Here is a 17,953-nt window from a genome sequence, read left to right as displayed (position 1 = left end):
AATAATTAGAAATAAAAGAACTTGTGAGGCTATGTTTCAAATTTATATATTTCAGGTTGGATTATCATCCTTATGAAATAGTTAAACAGCCTCACCATGTGCCAGAAGAATATAAACCAAAACAAGAGAAGATTGATCTTGGTACTACCTACAAACGGGATTTTAATTCATACAAAGTGCAGCCTGTGGCAATAGTCCGGCCTTTGGAGAGACAACAAGTTAAAAAAGGAAGGTTGGACACTGTCCCAACTTATAAAGGTAACTTGCCATTTCATAAATGAAGGAGCCAAAAAACTAAAATTCACTTCCAGCTTTAACATCTAGTATCAAATTATAACTTTGGTGTGCTGCCAAACTTAGCCTCCATGGCTTAGGAAAGAACATTTCTCTCTTTGGCAAAATAGTATTGTATAGTAACAAAAGAAAGTAAACCATTTGTCTGATTGAGAGGTAAAAGACCCACATTCCCATCCAAATTCATCTACTTTATTAGTTTTCGCTGTCTCAAAACGTGAAAAACAAAGAATGCCATTAAACAAGCATTATGTCACATTTGTCACTTCATGTCACATTTACTTGGCATTATTCTTTTCTTCCTATCCTAGAAAAAGTTGAAATGCTTCCGAGAGTGTTGGGATCTTTGAAGTCAAATAAATATCAATGCTTTTCTGCATTCAAGTCCTGAACCAACCTATAAAGCAAAAGAGTTACCAGATAGAGAAGCAAAATGTTACTTTTACACTGATAAAGGATAAAATAGAGAATGAAGCTTTCATCTGTATGCAGGCAATTCCTGATACTGAACCTCAGAATTAGATAGGCTTATCTACCCCATGATAGACAGTGCCAAATTGGGTCCTGCTCCTCTAAGAATTCTGGCATGGTGGAAGGGTGTGAATACTTTCTCTTTGCAGGCAACTGACTTAGAGGAGTACGAGTTGAGCCATGTATGTTTTTCTTTCCAGAAACCTGTTTTTTTTGTTGTGGTTGTTTTTGGGTTTTTTTGAGACAGAGTCTTGTTCTGTCGCCCAGGCTAGCGTGCAATGGCATGATCTTGGCCCCCTGCAACCTCCACCTCCTGGGTTAAAGCAATTATCCCACCTTAGCCTCCCAAGTAGCTGGGATTACAGGTGCACACCACCACATCCAGCTAATTTTTTGTATTTTTAGTAGAGATGGTGTTTCACTGTGTTGGCCAGGCTAGTCACGAACTCCTGACCTCAAGTGATCCACCCACCTCAACCTCCCAAAGTGCTGGGATCAAAGGCGTGAGCCACTGCATCTGGTCCAAAAACCTGATTTTAAAATACTCTAATACTTTTGAGGAGTGGGGTCTTTGTTTTTTTAAAATAGGCTTTTTCCCCTCCCCCCCCCCAAAATGGAGGCTTACTCTGTTGCCCAGGCTGGAGTACAGTGGTACAATCTTGGCTCACTGCAGCCTCTTTTTCCTGGGTTCAAGCAATTCTCCTGCCATAGCCTCCTGAGTAGCTGGGATTACAGGCATCCACCACTACACCTGGCTAATTTTTGTACTTTTAGTAGAGATGGGGTTTCACCATGTTGGCCAGGCTGGTCTCGAACTCCTGACCTCAAGTGATCCACCCACCTCAGCCTCCCAAAGTGCTGGGATTAACAGGCGTGACCACCGCACCTGGCCTAAAAATAGGCTATTTTAGGCTTATATTGATTTTGATTTATGATAGTAGGTATTATTTTTATATCTTTTTATTAATAATATAATTACATATATAGGATTACATTATTTCCATTGGTTATGTAAAATAGCTGAATGGATATGTCCTAATATAAAACACTTTTGTAAGAGTGATACCATCAATAATCAAAGTAATGATTCATACTTTATTTAGGTAATAGTTAAATGCATACTTTTTCTTTAAATTTCATGCCTACCTGTTCAACGAGTAACTAAAGGGCAGGATATCAATATACTTTCATCTATAAGCCTACCCATTAGGGAGGTCAAGAAAATGTTTTTTCTGTTTTTTAAATCTTTGAGCACATAACATACTACACAAAGAACAAATTGTGAAGACTGTGAATGTTGAAGAAGTATAATTAAATGTAGCATAGAGCAATTGCTGATATAGATTGATATGCACAGGAGAAAATGTACTGTGTAAAATTTGACATAAAGAATAATTGATGAAGATGAATTTGGTCTTTTTTCATTTGTTTGTTTTTTGAGATGGAGTCTTGCTCTGTCACCCAGGCTAGAGTGTAGTAGCACGATCTCGGCTCACTGCAACGTCCGCCTCCCGAGTTCAAGCAATTCTCCTGCCTCAGCCTCCTGAGTACCTAGGATTACAGGCATGAGCCACCACGCCTGGCTAATTTTTATATTTTTAGTAGAGACAGAGTTTCACCATGTTGGTCATGCTGGTCTTGAACTCCTCACCTTGCGATTCACCTGCCTCGGCCTCCCAAAGTGCTGGGATTACAGGCATGAGCCATGATATTTGGTCTCTTATACAATCATATTAAGATTTTCTTTTTTTCTACAAGATCATAAGAAATATACCAGTAATACTGTTGTCCCCTGATGCTGGGAACATGGACACACAACACACGTACACACTTATACCAACACTACTAGCTTTCCATGACCTGAGTTTCCTGTAGATTCCGATACTTCCACTCCTGTGGTTATAGTTCAAGCATAAGGAATTTTGAGTTCCTCTGGCATTCTCACTACTGAACTTTCTTAGTCAGCAAAGGTGATGTTTTGTATTTCAGGTTTTCAGGCATGAGACAACAAAAACACTAAGAGCCAAGGTTCTACTTCCATACTCTGTATGATTGTACTGCAGGTTTTGTAGATAACCTATTTAAGAACAATTCTGCAGCTGAAGAGAAGTCACAGTGGGAAGGTACTCTCACTGTCCTCCTTTGGGAGGCCAAGGTGGGTGAATCACAGGGTCAGCAGTTCGAGACCAGCCTGGCCAACGTGGTGAAACCCCATCTCTACTAAAAATACAAAAAATTAGCTGGGCATGATGGTAGGTGCCTGTAATCCCAGCTACTCAGGAGTCTGAGGCAGGAGAATCTCTTGAACCTGGGAGGTGGAATTGCAGTGCGCCAAGAACTGCACTCCAGCCTGGGCAACAGTGCGTTACTTTGTCTCAAAAAAAAAAAAAAAAAAGTATTTGAAATAAATGAAAATAGAGTCACAATATACCAAAACTTCTGGAATGTGGCAAAAGCAGGGTTAAGAGGAAAGTTTATAGTGCTAAATGCCTATATCAAAAAGATAGAAATAGCTCAAATTAACAACCTAACCTTGCAACTAAAAGTACTAGCAACATAATAACAAACTAAACCCAAAGCTAACAGAAGAAATAATTACAATCAGAGCAGAACTGAATGAAATGGAGACCCCCAAAACCATTCAAAGGATCAGTGAAGCAAAAAGTTCATTTTTGAAAAGATAAACAAGATGGATAAACCACTAGCTAGATTAACAAAAAAAGACATCCAAATAAGCACAATCAAAAATTACAAAAGTAGCATCACAATTGATCCCACAGAAATACAAAAGATGCTCAGAGAATATTATGAACATCTCTATGTACACAAATTAGAAAGTCTAGAGGAAATAGATAAATTCCTGGAAACACAAATTCCCAAGATTGAACCAGGAAGAAACAAATCCTGAACAGATAATAATGAGTAAGGAAATTGAATCAGTTAAAAAAAAAAAAAAAAAAAAAAAAAAAGAGCCATGGACCAAATGGGTTCACAGCTGAATTCTACCAGACATAGAAAGAACAGCTGGTACCAACCCTACTGAAAGTACTCCAAAAAATTGAGGACGAGGGACTACTTCCTGGCTCACTCTATGAAACTAGAATGATCCTGATACCAAAATTTGACAAAGACACAAAAAAGAAAACTACAGACCATTGTACCTGAACACAGATGCAAAAATCCTCAGAAAATACTAGCACACCAAATCCAGCAGCATATCAAAAAGTTAATTCACCACAGTCAAGTGGGTTTTATTCCTGGGATGCAAGGATTGTCCCACATATGCAAATCAATAAATGTGATTCACCACATAAACAGAATTAAAAACAAAAATCATATGTTCATCTCAGTAGACGCAGAAAAAGCATTTGATAAAATCCAACATCCCTTCATGATAAAAACTCTCGAAAAAACTAGGCATTAAAGGAACATACCTCAAAATAATAAGAGCCATCTATGACAAATCCACAGCCAACATCATACTGAATTGACAAAAAACTGGAAGCATTCCCTTTGAGAACTGGAATAAGACAAGGATGCCCACTCTTATCACTCATATTTAACAGTGTTGGGAATGCTAGTGTTGGAAATTATGTCTCTTCACTGACAATGTAATTTATACCTGGGAAGCCCTAAAGATTCTACCAAAAGACGCTTAGACCTAATAAATGAATTCAGCAAAGTCTCAGGATAAAAAAATCAATGCACAAAAATCAGTAACACTTCTATACACCAGTAATCTTCAAGCTGGGAATCAAATCAAGAACATAATCCCGTTTACAATAGCCACACACACTCACAGTACCTGGGCATACATCTAATGAAGGAGGTGAATGATCTCTGTAAGGAGAAGGAAATCGTAAACTATACAAATGGAAAAGCATTCTATGATGATGGATAGGAAGATTCAATATCTTTAAAATGTCATGCTACACAAAACAATCTACAAATTACCTATATATATATATATATATTTTTTTTTTTGGCAGAATTAGAGAAAAACTATTCTAAAATTTGTATGGAACCCCAAAAGAGCCTGAATAGCCAAGGCAATCCTAAACAAAAAGAATAAAGCCAGAGGCGTTACATCTCCCAACTTCAAACTGTACTATAAAGCTACACTAACCAAAACAGCATGGTACTGGTACAAACATAGACACATAGACCAATGGAACAGAATGGAGACCCCTGAAATTAAGCCAGACACCTACAACCACCTGATCGTCAACAAAATTGGCAAAAATAAACAATAGGGAAAGGACTCCGTATTCCATAAATGATGCTGGAAAAACTGGCTAACCATATGCAGAAGGATGAAACTGGACTCCTACCTTTCACTGTGTACCAAAATTAACTCAAGATGGAGTAAAGGCTTAAATGTAAGACCCCAAACTCTAAAAATCCTAAAAGAAAACCTAGGAAATACTCTTCTAGATATTGCCTTAGGCAAATAATTTATATTTTAAGTGCTCAAAAGCAAATGCAATAAAAATTGACACATGGGTCTTAAACTAGAGAGTTTCTGCACAGGAAGAAAAACTACCAACAAAGTTACAAACAAGTTACATAATAGAAAATATTCACAAACTATGCATCCAACAAAGGACTAATATCCAGAATCTATAACTAAGTTAAATAAATCAACAAGAAAAGATAACATTAAAAGATGGGCAAAGGACGTGAGAAGACAGTTCTTGAAAGAAAACGTACAAGTAACCAACAAACACGTGAAAATATTTTCAACATCACTTATCATCAGAGAGATGTAAATGAAAACCACAATGAGATACTATCTCATACCAGTCAGAATGGCAATTATTTAAAAAGTAAAAAAAAAAAAAAAAAAAAAAAAAAAAAAAAAAAAAAAGATGCTGGTGAGGGTCCAAAGAAAACGGAACACTTATGTACTGTTGGCGGGAATACAAATTAGTCCAGCCCCTTTGGAAAGCAGTTTGGAGATTACTCAAAGAACTAAAGGTAGAATTACCATTCAACCAAACAATCTCATTACTGGGTATATAACCAACGAAAAATAAATCATTCTGTCTGCACTTGTATGTTCATTGTAGCACTTTTCACAATAGCAAAGACATGGAATCAACACAGGTGCCCATCAATGGTGAATCATATAAAGAAAATGCAGTATATATACACAATGGAATACTGTGCAGCCACAGTAAATAAAACCATGTTATTTTCAAGAACAAGGATACAAATGGAGGTCATTATTCTAAGCAATTTAACACAGAAACAGAAAACCAAATACTGAATGTTCACACTTATAAGTGGGAGCTAAACATTAGGTATACATGGACACAAAGATGGAAACAATAAACACTGGAGATTCCAAAAGGAGAGAGGGAGGGGAGCATGCAAAGGTTGAACAACTACCTGTTTGGTACTGTGTTCACTAATCGGATGATGGAATCATTAAAAGCCTAAACCTCAGCATCACGTAATATACCCAAGTGATAAATCTTCACATATAATCCTTGAATCTGAAATTCAAATAAATGAAATAAATGGTATGGGGTAAACTGAGTATCCGCATGTGAAGGAATGAAATTGGAGCCTTATTCCATAAACAAAAATCAATTCAAAGTGAATTGAAGTCTTAAACACAAGACCTGAAACCATAAAATTCCTAGAAGAAACCATGGAAAATGTCCTTGACTTTGACCTTGCCAGTGGTTTTTTGGATATGACTCCCAAAACACAGGTAACAAAAGTAAAAATAGACAGATGGGTTCATCCAAACTAAAAAGTGTCTGTACAGCAAGGAAACAATCAACAAAAGAAAATTGGAACTTATGAATTGGCAGAAAATATAAGCAAACCATGTATCACATAAGGGGTTAATATTTTAAAAAATAAGGAACATAGACAATAGCAAAAAAAGGGAGGGGGGGATTAAAAATTGACCAAAGTACCTGAATAAACATTTTTTCCAAAGAAGACATACACATGGCCAATAGATATATGAAAAGATACTCAACCAATCACCAGATAAATGCAAATGAAAACCACAAAGAGATATCATCTCACACCTGTTAGGATGTCTGTTATAAAGAAGATAAAAGATAGCAAGTGTTGGTGAGGATGTGGAGAAAAAGCAATCCTTGTACTCTGTTGGTTTGAATGTAAATTGGTATAGCTATATGGAAAACAATATGAAGTTTTCTCAAAAAATTAAACATGGAATTTTCATGTGATCCAGCAACTTCTCTGGTATATATCCAAAGGAAATGAAATGAGTATTTTGAAGAAATATCTTCACTTTTATTTATTGCAGCATTATTCACAATAATATAGATAAGAAACAACCTAAATGTACATCAATGAATGAATAAATGTGATGTGTAAATATTTGTATGAACATACCTATAGTACACATATATTCTATTATATATTAAGTAATAATATGCATAATAATGTGTAAATCTGAAAGAGTTGAATACATAGAAGCAGAAGATAGAATGATGGTTACCAGGGGCAGGGAAGTGGGGGAAATGGGGATATATTGGGCAAGAGGTATAAAGTTGAAGTTGTATAGGATGAGTAAATCTAGAGATCTAATGTACAGCATCATGACTATAATTAATAATACTGTACTATATACTGGAAATTTGCTGAGAATAGATTTCAGGTGCTCACACCACACACACTCACACATGCACACGCATGCACACACACAGGTTACTGTGAGGAGATGAATATGTTTCTCACTTTAGTAATCATTTTACTGTGTGTGTATACACGTTAAAGACCAAGTACATTTTAAATATATACAGTGTTTATTTAAAAATAAAATTGACTAGAGGAAGCTTCCAAAGCAAGAATCAGACAGGTACACTCGCTGTTCAGAAATATTCTATCTTCTGCAGCCTCTGCTGCTGATACCCAGGCAAACAGGGTCTGGAGTGGACCTCAAGCAATCTCCAACAGACCTACAGCTGAGGGTCCTGACTGTTAGAAGGAAAACTATCAAACAGGAAGGACACCTACACCAAAACCCCATCAGTACATCACCATCATCAAAGACCAGAGGCAGATAAAACCACAAAGATGGGGAAAAAGCAGGGCAGAAAAGCTGGAAATTCAAAAAATAAGAGCGCATCCCCCCGGCAAAGGAGCGCAGCTCATCGCCAGCAACGGATCAAAGCTGGACGGAGAATGACTTTGACGAGATGAGAGAAGAAGGCTTCAGTCCATCAAATTTCTCAGAGCTAAAGGAGGAATTACGTACCCAGCACAAAGAAACTAAAAATGTTGAAAAAAAAGTGGAAGAATTGATGGCTAGAGTAATTAATGCAGAGAAGGTCATAAACGAAATGAAAGAGATAAAAACCATGACACGAGAAATACGTGACAAATGCACAAGCTTCAGTAACCGACTCGATCAACTGGAAGAAAGAGTATCAGCGATTGAGGATCAAATGAATGAAATGAAGCGAGAAGAGAAATCTAAAGAAAAAAGAAGAAAAAGAAATGAAAAAAGCCTGCAAGAAATATAGGATTATGTAAAAAGACCAAATCTACGTCTGATTGGGGTGCCTGAAAGTGAGGGGGAAAATGGAACCAAGTTGGAAAACACTCTTCAGGATATCATCCAGGAGAACTTCCCCAACCTAGTAGGGCAGGCCAACATTCAAAGTCAGAAATACAGAGAACGCCACAAAGATATTCCTCGAGAAGAGCAACTCCAAGACACATAATTGCCAGATTCACCAAAGTTGAAATGAAGGAAAAAATCTTAAGGGCAGGCAGAGAGAAAGGTCGGGTTACCCACAAAGGGAAGCCCATCAGACTAACAGCAGATCTCTCGGCAGAAACTCTCCAAGCCAGAAGAGAGTGGGGGCCAATATTCAACATTCTTAAAGAAAAGAATTTTAAACCCAGAATTTCATATCCAGCCAAACTAAGTTTCCTAAGTGAAGGAGAAATAAAATCCTTTACAGATAAGCAAATGCTTAGAGATTTTGTCGCTACCAGGCCTGCCTTACAAGAGACCCTGAAGGAAGCACTAAACATGGAAAGGAACAACCGGTACCAGCCATTGCAAAAACATGCCAAAATGTAAAGACCATCGAGGCTAGGAAGAAACTGTATCAACTAACGAGCAAAATAACCAGTTAATATCATAATGGCAGGATCAAGTTCACACATAACAATCTTAACCTTAAATGTAAATGGACTAAATGCTCCAATTAAAAGACACAGACTGGCAAACTGGATCAAGAGTCAAGACCCATCAGTTTGCTGTATTCAGGAGACCCATCTCACACGCAGAGACACACATAGGCTCAAAATAAAGGGATGGAGGAAGATTTACCAAGCAAATGGAGAACAAAAAAAAGCGGGGGTTGCAATACTAGTCTCTGATAAAACAGACTTTAAACCATCAAAGATCAAAAGAGACAAAGAAGGCCATTACATAATGGTAAAGGGATCAATTCAACAGGAAGAGCTAACTATCCTAAATATATATGCACCCAATACAGGAGCACCCAGATTCATAAAGCAAGTCCTTAGAGACTTACAAAGAGACTTAGACTCCCATACAATAATAATGGGAGACTTCAACACTCCACTGTCAACATTAGACAGATCAACGAGACAGAAAGTTAACAAGGATATCCAGGAATTGAACTCATCTCTGCAGCAAGCAGACCTAATAGACATGTATAGAACTCTCCACCCCAAATCAACAGAATATACATTCTTCTCAGCACCACATCATACTTACTCCAAAATCGACCATGTAATTGGAAGTAAAATTGACTATCTAAAAAGAAACTTTATAATTGAGAATTTAAAAAGCAATAGCATGAAAAATGAAATTGCCATACTAGACACCAAAATGAGATATCCTCAGGGGAAGACATTATTTACTACAAAAATAGTGGAGCAAACAGTGCTTCAAGAATTTATACTTGGTAAGTTATCACTTCAGGCCAGCCTGGGAATGCATCAGACACTAGTCAGTATTGAGATGTAGAAAGAGGAGGGATATTCTGAAAACTAGTACGAAATGAGTAAAAAAGCATAGAATCAGAAAAATAAAACAGTTATTCAGTAGACATAGTGAGGACCAGAAATTTTCAGGGATGAGAGATTGGGGTGTAATTCCATGAAAGTAGATTGAGATCAGTTTGGGAAGAACCTTGAGTGCCAGGCTGAGGGGACTTGACATAAGTATAGATTTTTTAAAATCTTCTTGGAAGGACATCAGACAGCTGTAGAAGCAAAATACAAAAATTTCAGAGAGCTAGGAGCCCTTCCTCAGTGAGTTGATATGGCCAGCCATTTACTTCTCTGGGAACACTTGTCAAGTCCTAGGCCTGTGCTGAGGATTGAGCTTGGCATAAGCAGATAAACTCTAGTAGAGGAAAAAGAAAGCAGTGGAACACTTGAATTTGGGCTGATAGGACTAATTGAAATCTAGAAGAGCCCCAGATACATGGCTGGTTTTCAATGTGAGACATTCACTGAGAGTTTGTAGGGGAGGGGGCATGGTGTGCTGGGAGACTGGGCCAGAAAAATTCCAGAGGAATATCCCACAGTCTTTTTTGGGAGTAAATGCTTAGGAGACAAAGCTCCACTAGAATGAGGGCCTTACTACAAACACACCTTGAGTCTTGCTCTTGAGACATTTGAAACTCGAGTAAGACTATGTGTAACTGAAGGTGCCATTGAGCACTGATCTAGCTCAGATTCTGGTAAGAATGAGGTGATCTCCCCCATATTCTAACATAGGAAAGAGTAAACTGTCTCCTGTTGAAAATAACATTGATTTTAGTTTTTATGATTCTCTTATACACAACATCCAGCACATAGTAAAATGTTATGAGGCCTATGAAGAATCAGGAGATATTTGAAGAGATAATGGTCAAGACTTTTCCAAAATTGAAAGAATCAGCCCACAGATTCAGGAAGCTCAGCAAACTCCAAAATAAACACATAGAAAACCATCCTAGACAACTATTGTCAAACTTCTGAAAACCAAGTAAAGATAAATTCTTAAAAGTAGCAAGTGAAAAACTATTCATTATCTACAAAAAGAAAAAGTTATATCTGACTTTTAAACAGAATGATACATGACTTTTCAACACAAACTATGGAAGTTAAATGACAATGATATGACACTTTAAAAGTGCTAAAGGTGTGAGAAGGGTCTAGAATTTTAAAGCCAGCAAACCTGAGAATTGTGTATCTAGTAAAAATAGCCTTGAAAAGTTAAAGCCAAGTAAAAATGTTTTCAGACAAAAAAAGAAAAAGCTGAGATACCTACTACAGAAAGTATTAAAGGACATTCTTCAGTTAAAAGGAAACTTATTCCAGAGAGAAGCATGAAATGTAGGAAGGGATGAAGCACACATAAAGGGTAAATATGTGGGTAAATATAAAATAATATTGACAACTTAAAATTACTATATTATGTTTTTACACAAATATAAAAGTAAAGTATGTTAGAACAGTAGTACAAAAGGCAAGAGGATTTAAATAGAATTAAATTGCTTACAGGTTCTTCCATGCTAGAAATAGCAAAAATATCCATTTACGTTTGAGCCAGAAAAATCTCAAAATAAGTCAAACATTCATTTTTTATTTTTAAAATATAGAAAAAATTCTAATAGTAAAGTGAAATAATACAAATGCCATTTATTAATACAAAAGAAGGCAGGAAATAAGGGTTATTGGAACAAAGGAGGGAAAAATCAAAAGCAAATAGCAATACAGTCAACTTAAGCCCAGATAGATCATTACATTAAGTGTAAATGAACAAAATATTGTGATTAAAACTCAAAGATTGATTTTTCACACATTAAAAGATGTTTTTAAAAAATGCCAATAAGTTACAAGTTACATGAAATGGATAAATTTTTTGAAAAATACAATTTAACAAAAGTAACTCAAGAAGAAATAAAAAGTCAAAATACCCCTATATATGTAAAGGAAATTGAATTTGTAGAATTCAAGGTGTAATTTTAAACCTCACCTTAAAGAAATCCAGAATTTTCAGATTCTGTGTAAGATGCAGAAGGCCAGAAAGATTATATTCCCAACATAAGAATAAGAAAAAGCCAGCTAATCTACAAAATCATAAATGTGTATGAATCCTTTAGAAAGCTGAGATCACATGTTAACCAATTAACCTGACATTTAATGAAAAAAAAAATTCCACACAGTTGAGACAGGAGACAAGCACTGTTTCACCCAAAGCTGGGCATGGAATGAAGACGAGCTGTTACACAAGTGTATCAAATAATTTACATATTTAATTGCTAAAGACTTGAGTGTGAGCTACTGTGAGAGCATAGAAGCTCTGAGAACTTCAGACACTAAAGGGGGAGTTGAAAACTACTCGTAGACTGTTCCCTATGGATGTTCACTGTGTGATCATCAGAAGATGGGGAGAAAGGCTGGAGACCACAGAAAATTTCCTTCATAGTGCAGGCTTAGGCCGGGCGCGGTGGCTCAAGCCTGTAATCCCAGCACTTTGGGAGGCCGAGATGGGTGGATCACAAGGTCAGGAGATCGAGACCATCCTGGCTAACACGGTGAAACCCCATCTCTACTAAAAAATACAAAAAACTAGCCAGGCGAGGTGGCGGGCGCCTGTAGTCCCAGCTACTCAGGAGGCTGAGGCAGGAGAATGGCGTAAACCCGGGAGGTGGAGCTTGCAGTGAGCTGAGATCCGGCCACTGCACCCCAGCCTGGGCGACAGAGCAAGACTCCGTCTCAAAAAAAAAAAAAAAAGAAAGAAAGAAAGAAAGAAAGAAGAATGGTTGTTGTTGCAAAGACAAAAAAAAAAAAAAAAAAAAAAAAAAAAAAAAGCAGGAAGCTCCATTTGGATGCCTGTAACCTACAGAACAAAAATGGATTAATAATATCCACTGCAGGCGGGGGAGCGGAGCAAGATGGCCAAATAGGAACAGCTCCAGTCTCCAGCTCCTAGCGTGAGCGACAAAGAAGACAAGTGATTTCTGCATTATCAACTGAGGTACTGGGTTCATCTCACTGGGGAGTGCCGGACAATCGGTGCTGGTCAGCTGGTGTAGCCCGATGAGCAAGAGCTGAAGCAGGGCGAGGCATCGCCTCACCTGGGAAGCACAAGGGGGAAGGGAATCCCTTTTCCTAGCCAGGGGAACAGAGACACACAACACCTGGAAAATCGGTAACTCCCACCCCAATACTGCGCTTTAAGCAAACGGGCACATCAGGAGATTATATCCTACACCTGGCCGGGAGGGTCCCATGCCCACAGAACCTTCCTCATTGCTAGCACAGCAGTCAGCGATCTAACCGCAAGGCAGCAGCGAGGCTGGGGGAGGGGCGCCTGCCATTGCTGAGGCTTAAGTAGGTAAACAAAGCCCTGGGAAGATCGAACTGGGTGGAGCTCACAGCAGCTCAAGGAGGCCTGCCAGTCTCTGTAGACTCCACCTCTGGGGACAGGGCACAACTAAACAACAACAACAACGACTACAACAACAAAAAGCAGCAGAAACCTCTGCAGATGCAAGCAACTCTGTCTGACAGCTTTGAAGAGAGCGATGGATCTCCCAACACGGAGGGTGAGATCTGAGAAGGGACAGACTGCCTGCTCAAGTGGGTCCCTGACCCCTGAGTAGCCTAACTGGGAGACATCCTCCACTAGGGGCAGACCGACACCCCACACCTCACACAGTGGAGTACACCCCCGAGAGGAAGCTTCCAAAGCAAGAATCAGGTACACTCACTGTTCAGAAGTATTCTATCTTCTGCAGCCTCTGCTGCTGACACCCAGGCAAACAAGGTCTGGAGTGGACCTCAAGCAATCTCCAACAGACCTACAGCTGAGAGTCCTGACTGTTAGAAGGAAAACTAACACCCACACCAAAACCCCATCAGTACGTCACCATCATCAAAGACCAGAGGCAGATAAAACCACAAAGATGGGGAAAAAGCAGGGCAGAAAAGCTGGAAATTCAAAAAATAAGAGCGCATCTCCCCCTGCAAAGGAACACAGCTTATCGCCAGCAACGGATCAAAGCTGGATGGAGAATGACTGACGAGATGAGAGAAGAAGACTTCAGTCCATCAAACTTCTCAGAGCTAAAGGAGGAATTACATACCCAGTGCAAAGAAACTAAAAAGCGTGAAAAATGAGTGGAAGAATTGATAACCAGAATAATTAATGCAGAGAGGGCCATAAACAAACGGACAGAGATGAAAACCATGACACGAGAAATACGTGACAAATGCACAAGCTTCAGTAACTGACTCGATCAACTGGAAGAAAGAGTATCAGCGATTGAGGATCAAATGAATGAAATGAAGCGAGAAGAGAAATCTAAAGAAAAAAGAAGAAAAAGAAATGAAAAAAGCCTGCAAGAAATATAGGATTATGTAAAAAGACCAAATCTACGTCTGATTGGGGTGCCTGAAAGTGAGGGGGAAAATGGAACCAAGTTGGAAAACACTCTTCAGGATATCATCCAGGAGAACTTCCCCAACCTAGTAGGGCGGGCCAACGTTCAAAGTCAGAAATACAGAGAACGCCACAAAGATATTCCTCGAGAAGAGCAACTCCAAGACACATAATTGCCAGATTCACCAAAGTTGAAATGAAGGAAAAAATCTTAAGGGCAGGCAGAGAGAAAGGTCGGGTTACCCACAAAGGGAAGCCCATCAGACTAACAGCAGATCTCTTAGCAGAAACTCTCCAAGCCAGAAGAGAGTGGGGGCCAATATTCAACATTCTTAAAGAAAAGAATTTTCAACCCAGAATTTCATATCCAGCCAAACTAAGTTTCCTAAGTGAAGGAGAAATAAAATCCTTTACAGATAAGCAAATGCTTAGATATTTTGTCACCACCAGACCTGCCTTACAAGAGACCCTGAAGGAAGCACTAAACATGGAAAGGAACAACCGGTACCAGCCATTGCAAAAACATGCCAAAATGTAAAGACCATCGAGGCTAGGAAGAAACTGCATCAACTAACGAGCAAAATAACCAGTTAATATCATAATGGCAGGATCAAGTTCACACATAACAATCTTAACCTTAAATGTAAATGGACTAAATGCTCCAATTAAAAGACACAGACTGGTAAACTGGATCAAGAGTCAAGACCCATCAGTCTGCTGTATTCAGGAGACCCATCTCACATGCAGAGACATACATAGGCTCAAAATAAAGGGATGGAGGAAGATCTACCAAGCAAATGGAGAACAACAAAAAAAGCAGGAGTTGCAATACTAGTCTCTGATAAAACAGACTTTAAACCATCAAAGATCAAAAGAGACAAAGAAGGCCATTATATAGTGGTAAAGGGATCAATTCAACAGGAAGAGCTAACTATCCTAAATATATATGCACCCAATACAGGAGCACCCAGATTCATAAAGCAAGTCCTTAGAGACTTACAAAGAGACTTAGACTCCCATACATTCAAGGTAATTTATACATTCAATGCCATCCCCATCAAGCTACCAATGAGTTTCTTCACAGAATTGGAAAAAACTGCTTTAAAGTTCATATGGAACAAAAAAGAGCCCGCATCTCCAAGACAATCCTAAGTCAAAAGAACAAAGCTGGAGGCATCACGCTCCCTGATTTCAAACTATACTACAAGGCTACAGTAACCAAAACAGCATGGTACTGGTACCAAAACAGAGATATAGACCAATGGAACAGAACAGAGTCCTCAGAAATAATACCACACATCTACAGCCATCTGATCTTTGATAAACCTGAGAAAAACAAGAAATGGGGAAAGGATTCCCTATTTAATAAATGGTGCTGGGAAAATTGGCTAGCCATAAGTAGAAAGCTGAAACTGGATCCTTTCCTTACTCCTTATACGAAAATTAATTCAAGATGGACTAGAGACTTAAATGTTAGACCTAATACCATAAAAACCCTAGAAGAAAACCTAGGTAATACCATTCAGGACATAGGCATGGGCAAGGACTTCATGTCTAAAACACCAAAAGCAATGGCAACAAAAGCCAAAATTGACAAATGGGATCTAATTAAACTAAAGAGCTTCTGCACAGCAAAAGAATCTACCATCAGAGTGAACAGGCAACCTACAGAATGGGAGAAAATTTTTGCAATCTACTCATCTGACAAAGGGCTAATATCCAGAACCTACAAAGAACCCAAACAAATTTACAAGAAAAAAACAAACAACCCCATCAAAAAGTGGGCAAAGGATATGAATAGACATTTCTCAAAAGAAGACATTCATATAGCCAACAGACACATGAAAAAATGCTCATCATCACTGGCCATCAGAGAAATGCAAATCAAAACTACAATGAGATACCATCTCACACCAGTTAGAATGGCAATCATTAAAAAGTCAGGAAACAACAGGTGCTGGAGAGGATGTGGAGAAATAGGAACACTTTTACACTGTTGGTGGGATTGTAAACTAGATCAACCATTATGGAAAACAGTATGGTGATTCCTCAAGGATCTAGAACTAGAAGTACCATATGACGCAGCCATCCCATTACTGGGTATATACCCAAAGGATGATAAATCATGCTGCTATAAAGACACATGCACACGTATGTTTATTGCGGCACTATTCACAATAGCAAAGACTTGGAATCAACCCAAATGTCCATCAGTGACAGACTGGATTAAGAAAATATGGCACATATACACCATGGAATACTATGCAGCCATAAAAAAGGATGAGTTTGTGTCCTTTGTAGGGACATAGATGCAGCTGGAAACCATCATTCTCAGCAAACTATCGCAAGAACGGAAAACCAAACACCGCATGTTCTCACTCATAGGTGGGAAGTGAACAATGAGATCACTTGGACTTAGGAAGGGGAACATCACACACCGGGGCCTGTCACGGGGAGAGGGGTGGGGGGAGGGATTGCATTGGGAGTTATACCTGATGTAAATGACGAGTTGATGGGTGCAGCACACCAACATGGCACGGGTGTACATATGTAACAAACCTGCACGTTATGCACATGTACCCTAGAACTTAAAGTATAATAATAATAATATAAAAAATGCACTGCAGGAGAGGCATCACTGTGACAGCCACAATGAATAGGTGAAGATGTATTGCAACTTGCTGAAAGATAAAAACAACAACAAGGAGCAAAATAAAACTGAACCTTGAAAATGAAGAAAGAACAGGAAACGGTCTTGGGACCAACAATTAGAGACCTACTACATTTAGTGAAGGGGCAGGTACACTGAGAGAGCCCTGCTTCTGAGACCCAGGGGCACAGGGCCTGCCTAAGACTGAAGCTGGACTGGGACAACAGAGAAACCACCACACACCCACCTTCTACTTCCCAAACACAAGATTCTGAGCTTCAAATATACAAAGCAGCAAAAACTTATATTACTAACATAAGAAATGTAAAAATATGCATTTGTAGTTGGACACTTCAACACTCTCTTTAAGTAATCTGTAGAACATAGACAGGTAATAAGTAAGAATATAAAGACCTGAACAACACTATCAACAATTTGTCCAAATTGACACTTCTGCCAACAATAACAGAATACACATTCTTTTCAAGTGCACATGAAAGCTTCATCCAGATAAACTATATTTGGAGTCATAAAACAAACCTTAACAAATATAAAAGAATTGAAATCATGCAATGTGTGTTTTTGATCATAACAGAATTAAATTAGACATCAATAGTAGAAAAAAATGTAGAAAAATCCCCAAATATTTGGAAATTAAACAGCAAATTACTAAATGTTTGTTTTTTCTTTAAGTATCATGAAACACTAAAAACACATGATAAAGATTATGCTGTTTTAAAGGTATTGCTAGAATGTTGTCAATAAATATTCCAGAACAGATAATAAGTATTCCAGGTATATGAGCATAGGCATATTTATGGGGAGAAAATCAATTTTCTGCAATTAGCTAGAACTGACATTCGTACTATTGTACGCTATTACATCCATCTCTCAGTGTCCAAATTCTTGCTTCCATTTTGAAAACCAAAGCTGGTTTGGTGAGGGAAAATATTGTCTTCTGTTTATTCTCTTACAATGAAAATCTTTTTTCTCTTGTGTGGTAGCAAGAATTCTCCCTATATGATTGTGTGGAACTGTAGATCTTTAATAACATCTGTGATTTCTTTTAGCTAGTGAAAAATGGTGTTATACTTTTATACTTTAGTTTGCAAAGAAGAGAGATTCCC

The 17,953-nt window shown here is 38.3% G+C and overlaps 1 protein-coding gene across 1 annotated transcript in view; it reads left to right on the top strand.

Annotated features, from left to right (window-relative positions):
- The window catches only part of LOC105493084 (stabilizer of axonemal microtubules 2), a 30,327-nt gene that overhangs the window by 8,773 nt on the left and 3,601 nt on the right, over positions 1-17,953 (top strand). Inside the window, 1 exon segment of the mRNA XM_071100807.1 lies at positions 56-258. Coding sequence (XP_070956908.1) covers positions 56-258 — 203 coding nt within the window.

The sequence above is a fragment of the Macaca nemestrina genome, chromosome 7, assembly GCF_043159975.1.
Source record: "Macaca nemestrina isolate mMacNem1 chromosome 7, mMacNem.hap1, whole genome shotgun sequence".
Classification (NCBI taxonomy): domain Eukaryota; kingdom Metazoa; phylum Chordata; class Mammalia; order Primates; family Cercopithecidae; genus Macaca; species Macaca nemestrina.
The sequence above is the reverse complement of the archived record's forward strand: the minus strand, read 5'-3'. Positions and strand labels throughout refer to the sequence as shown.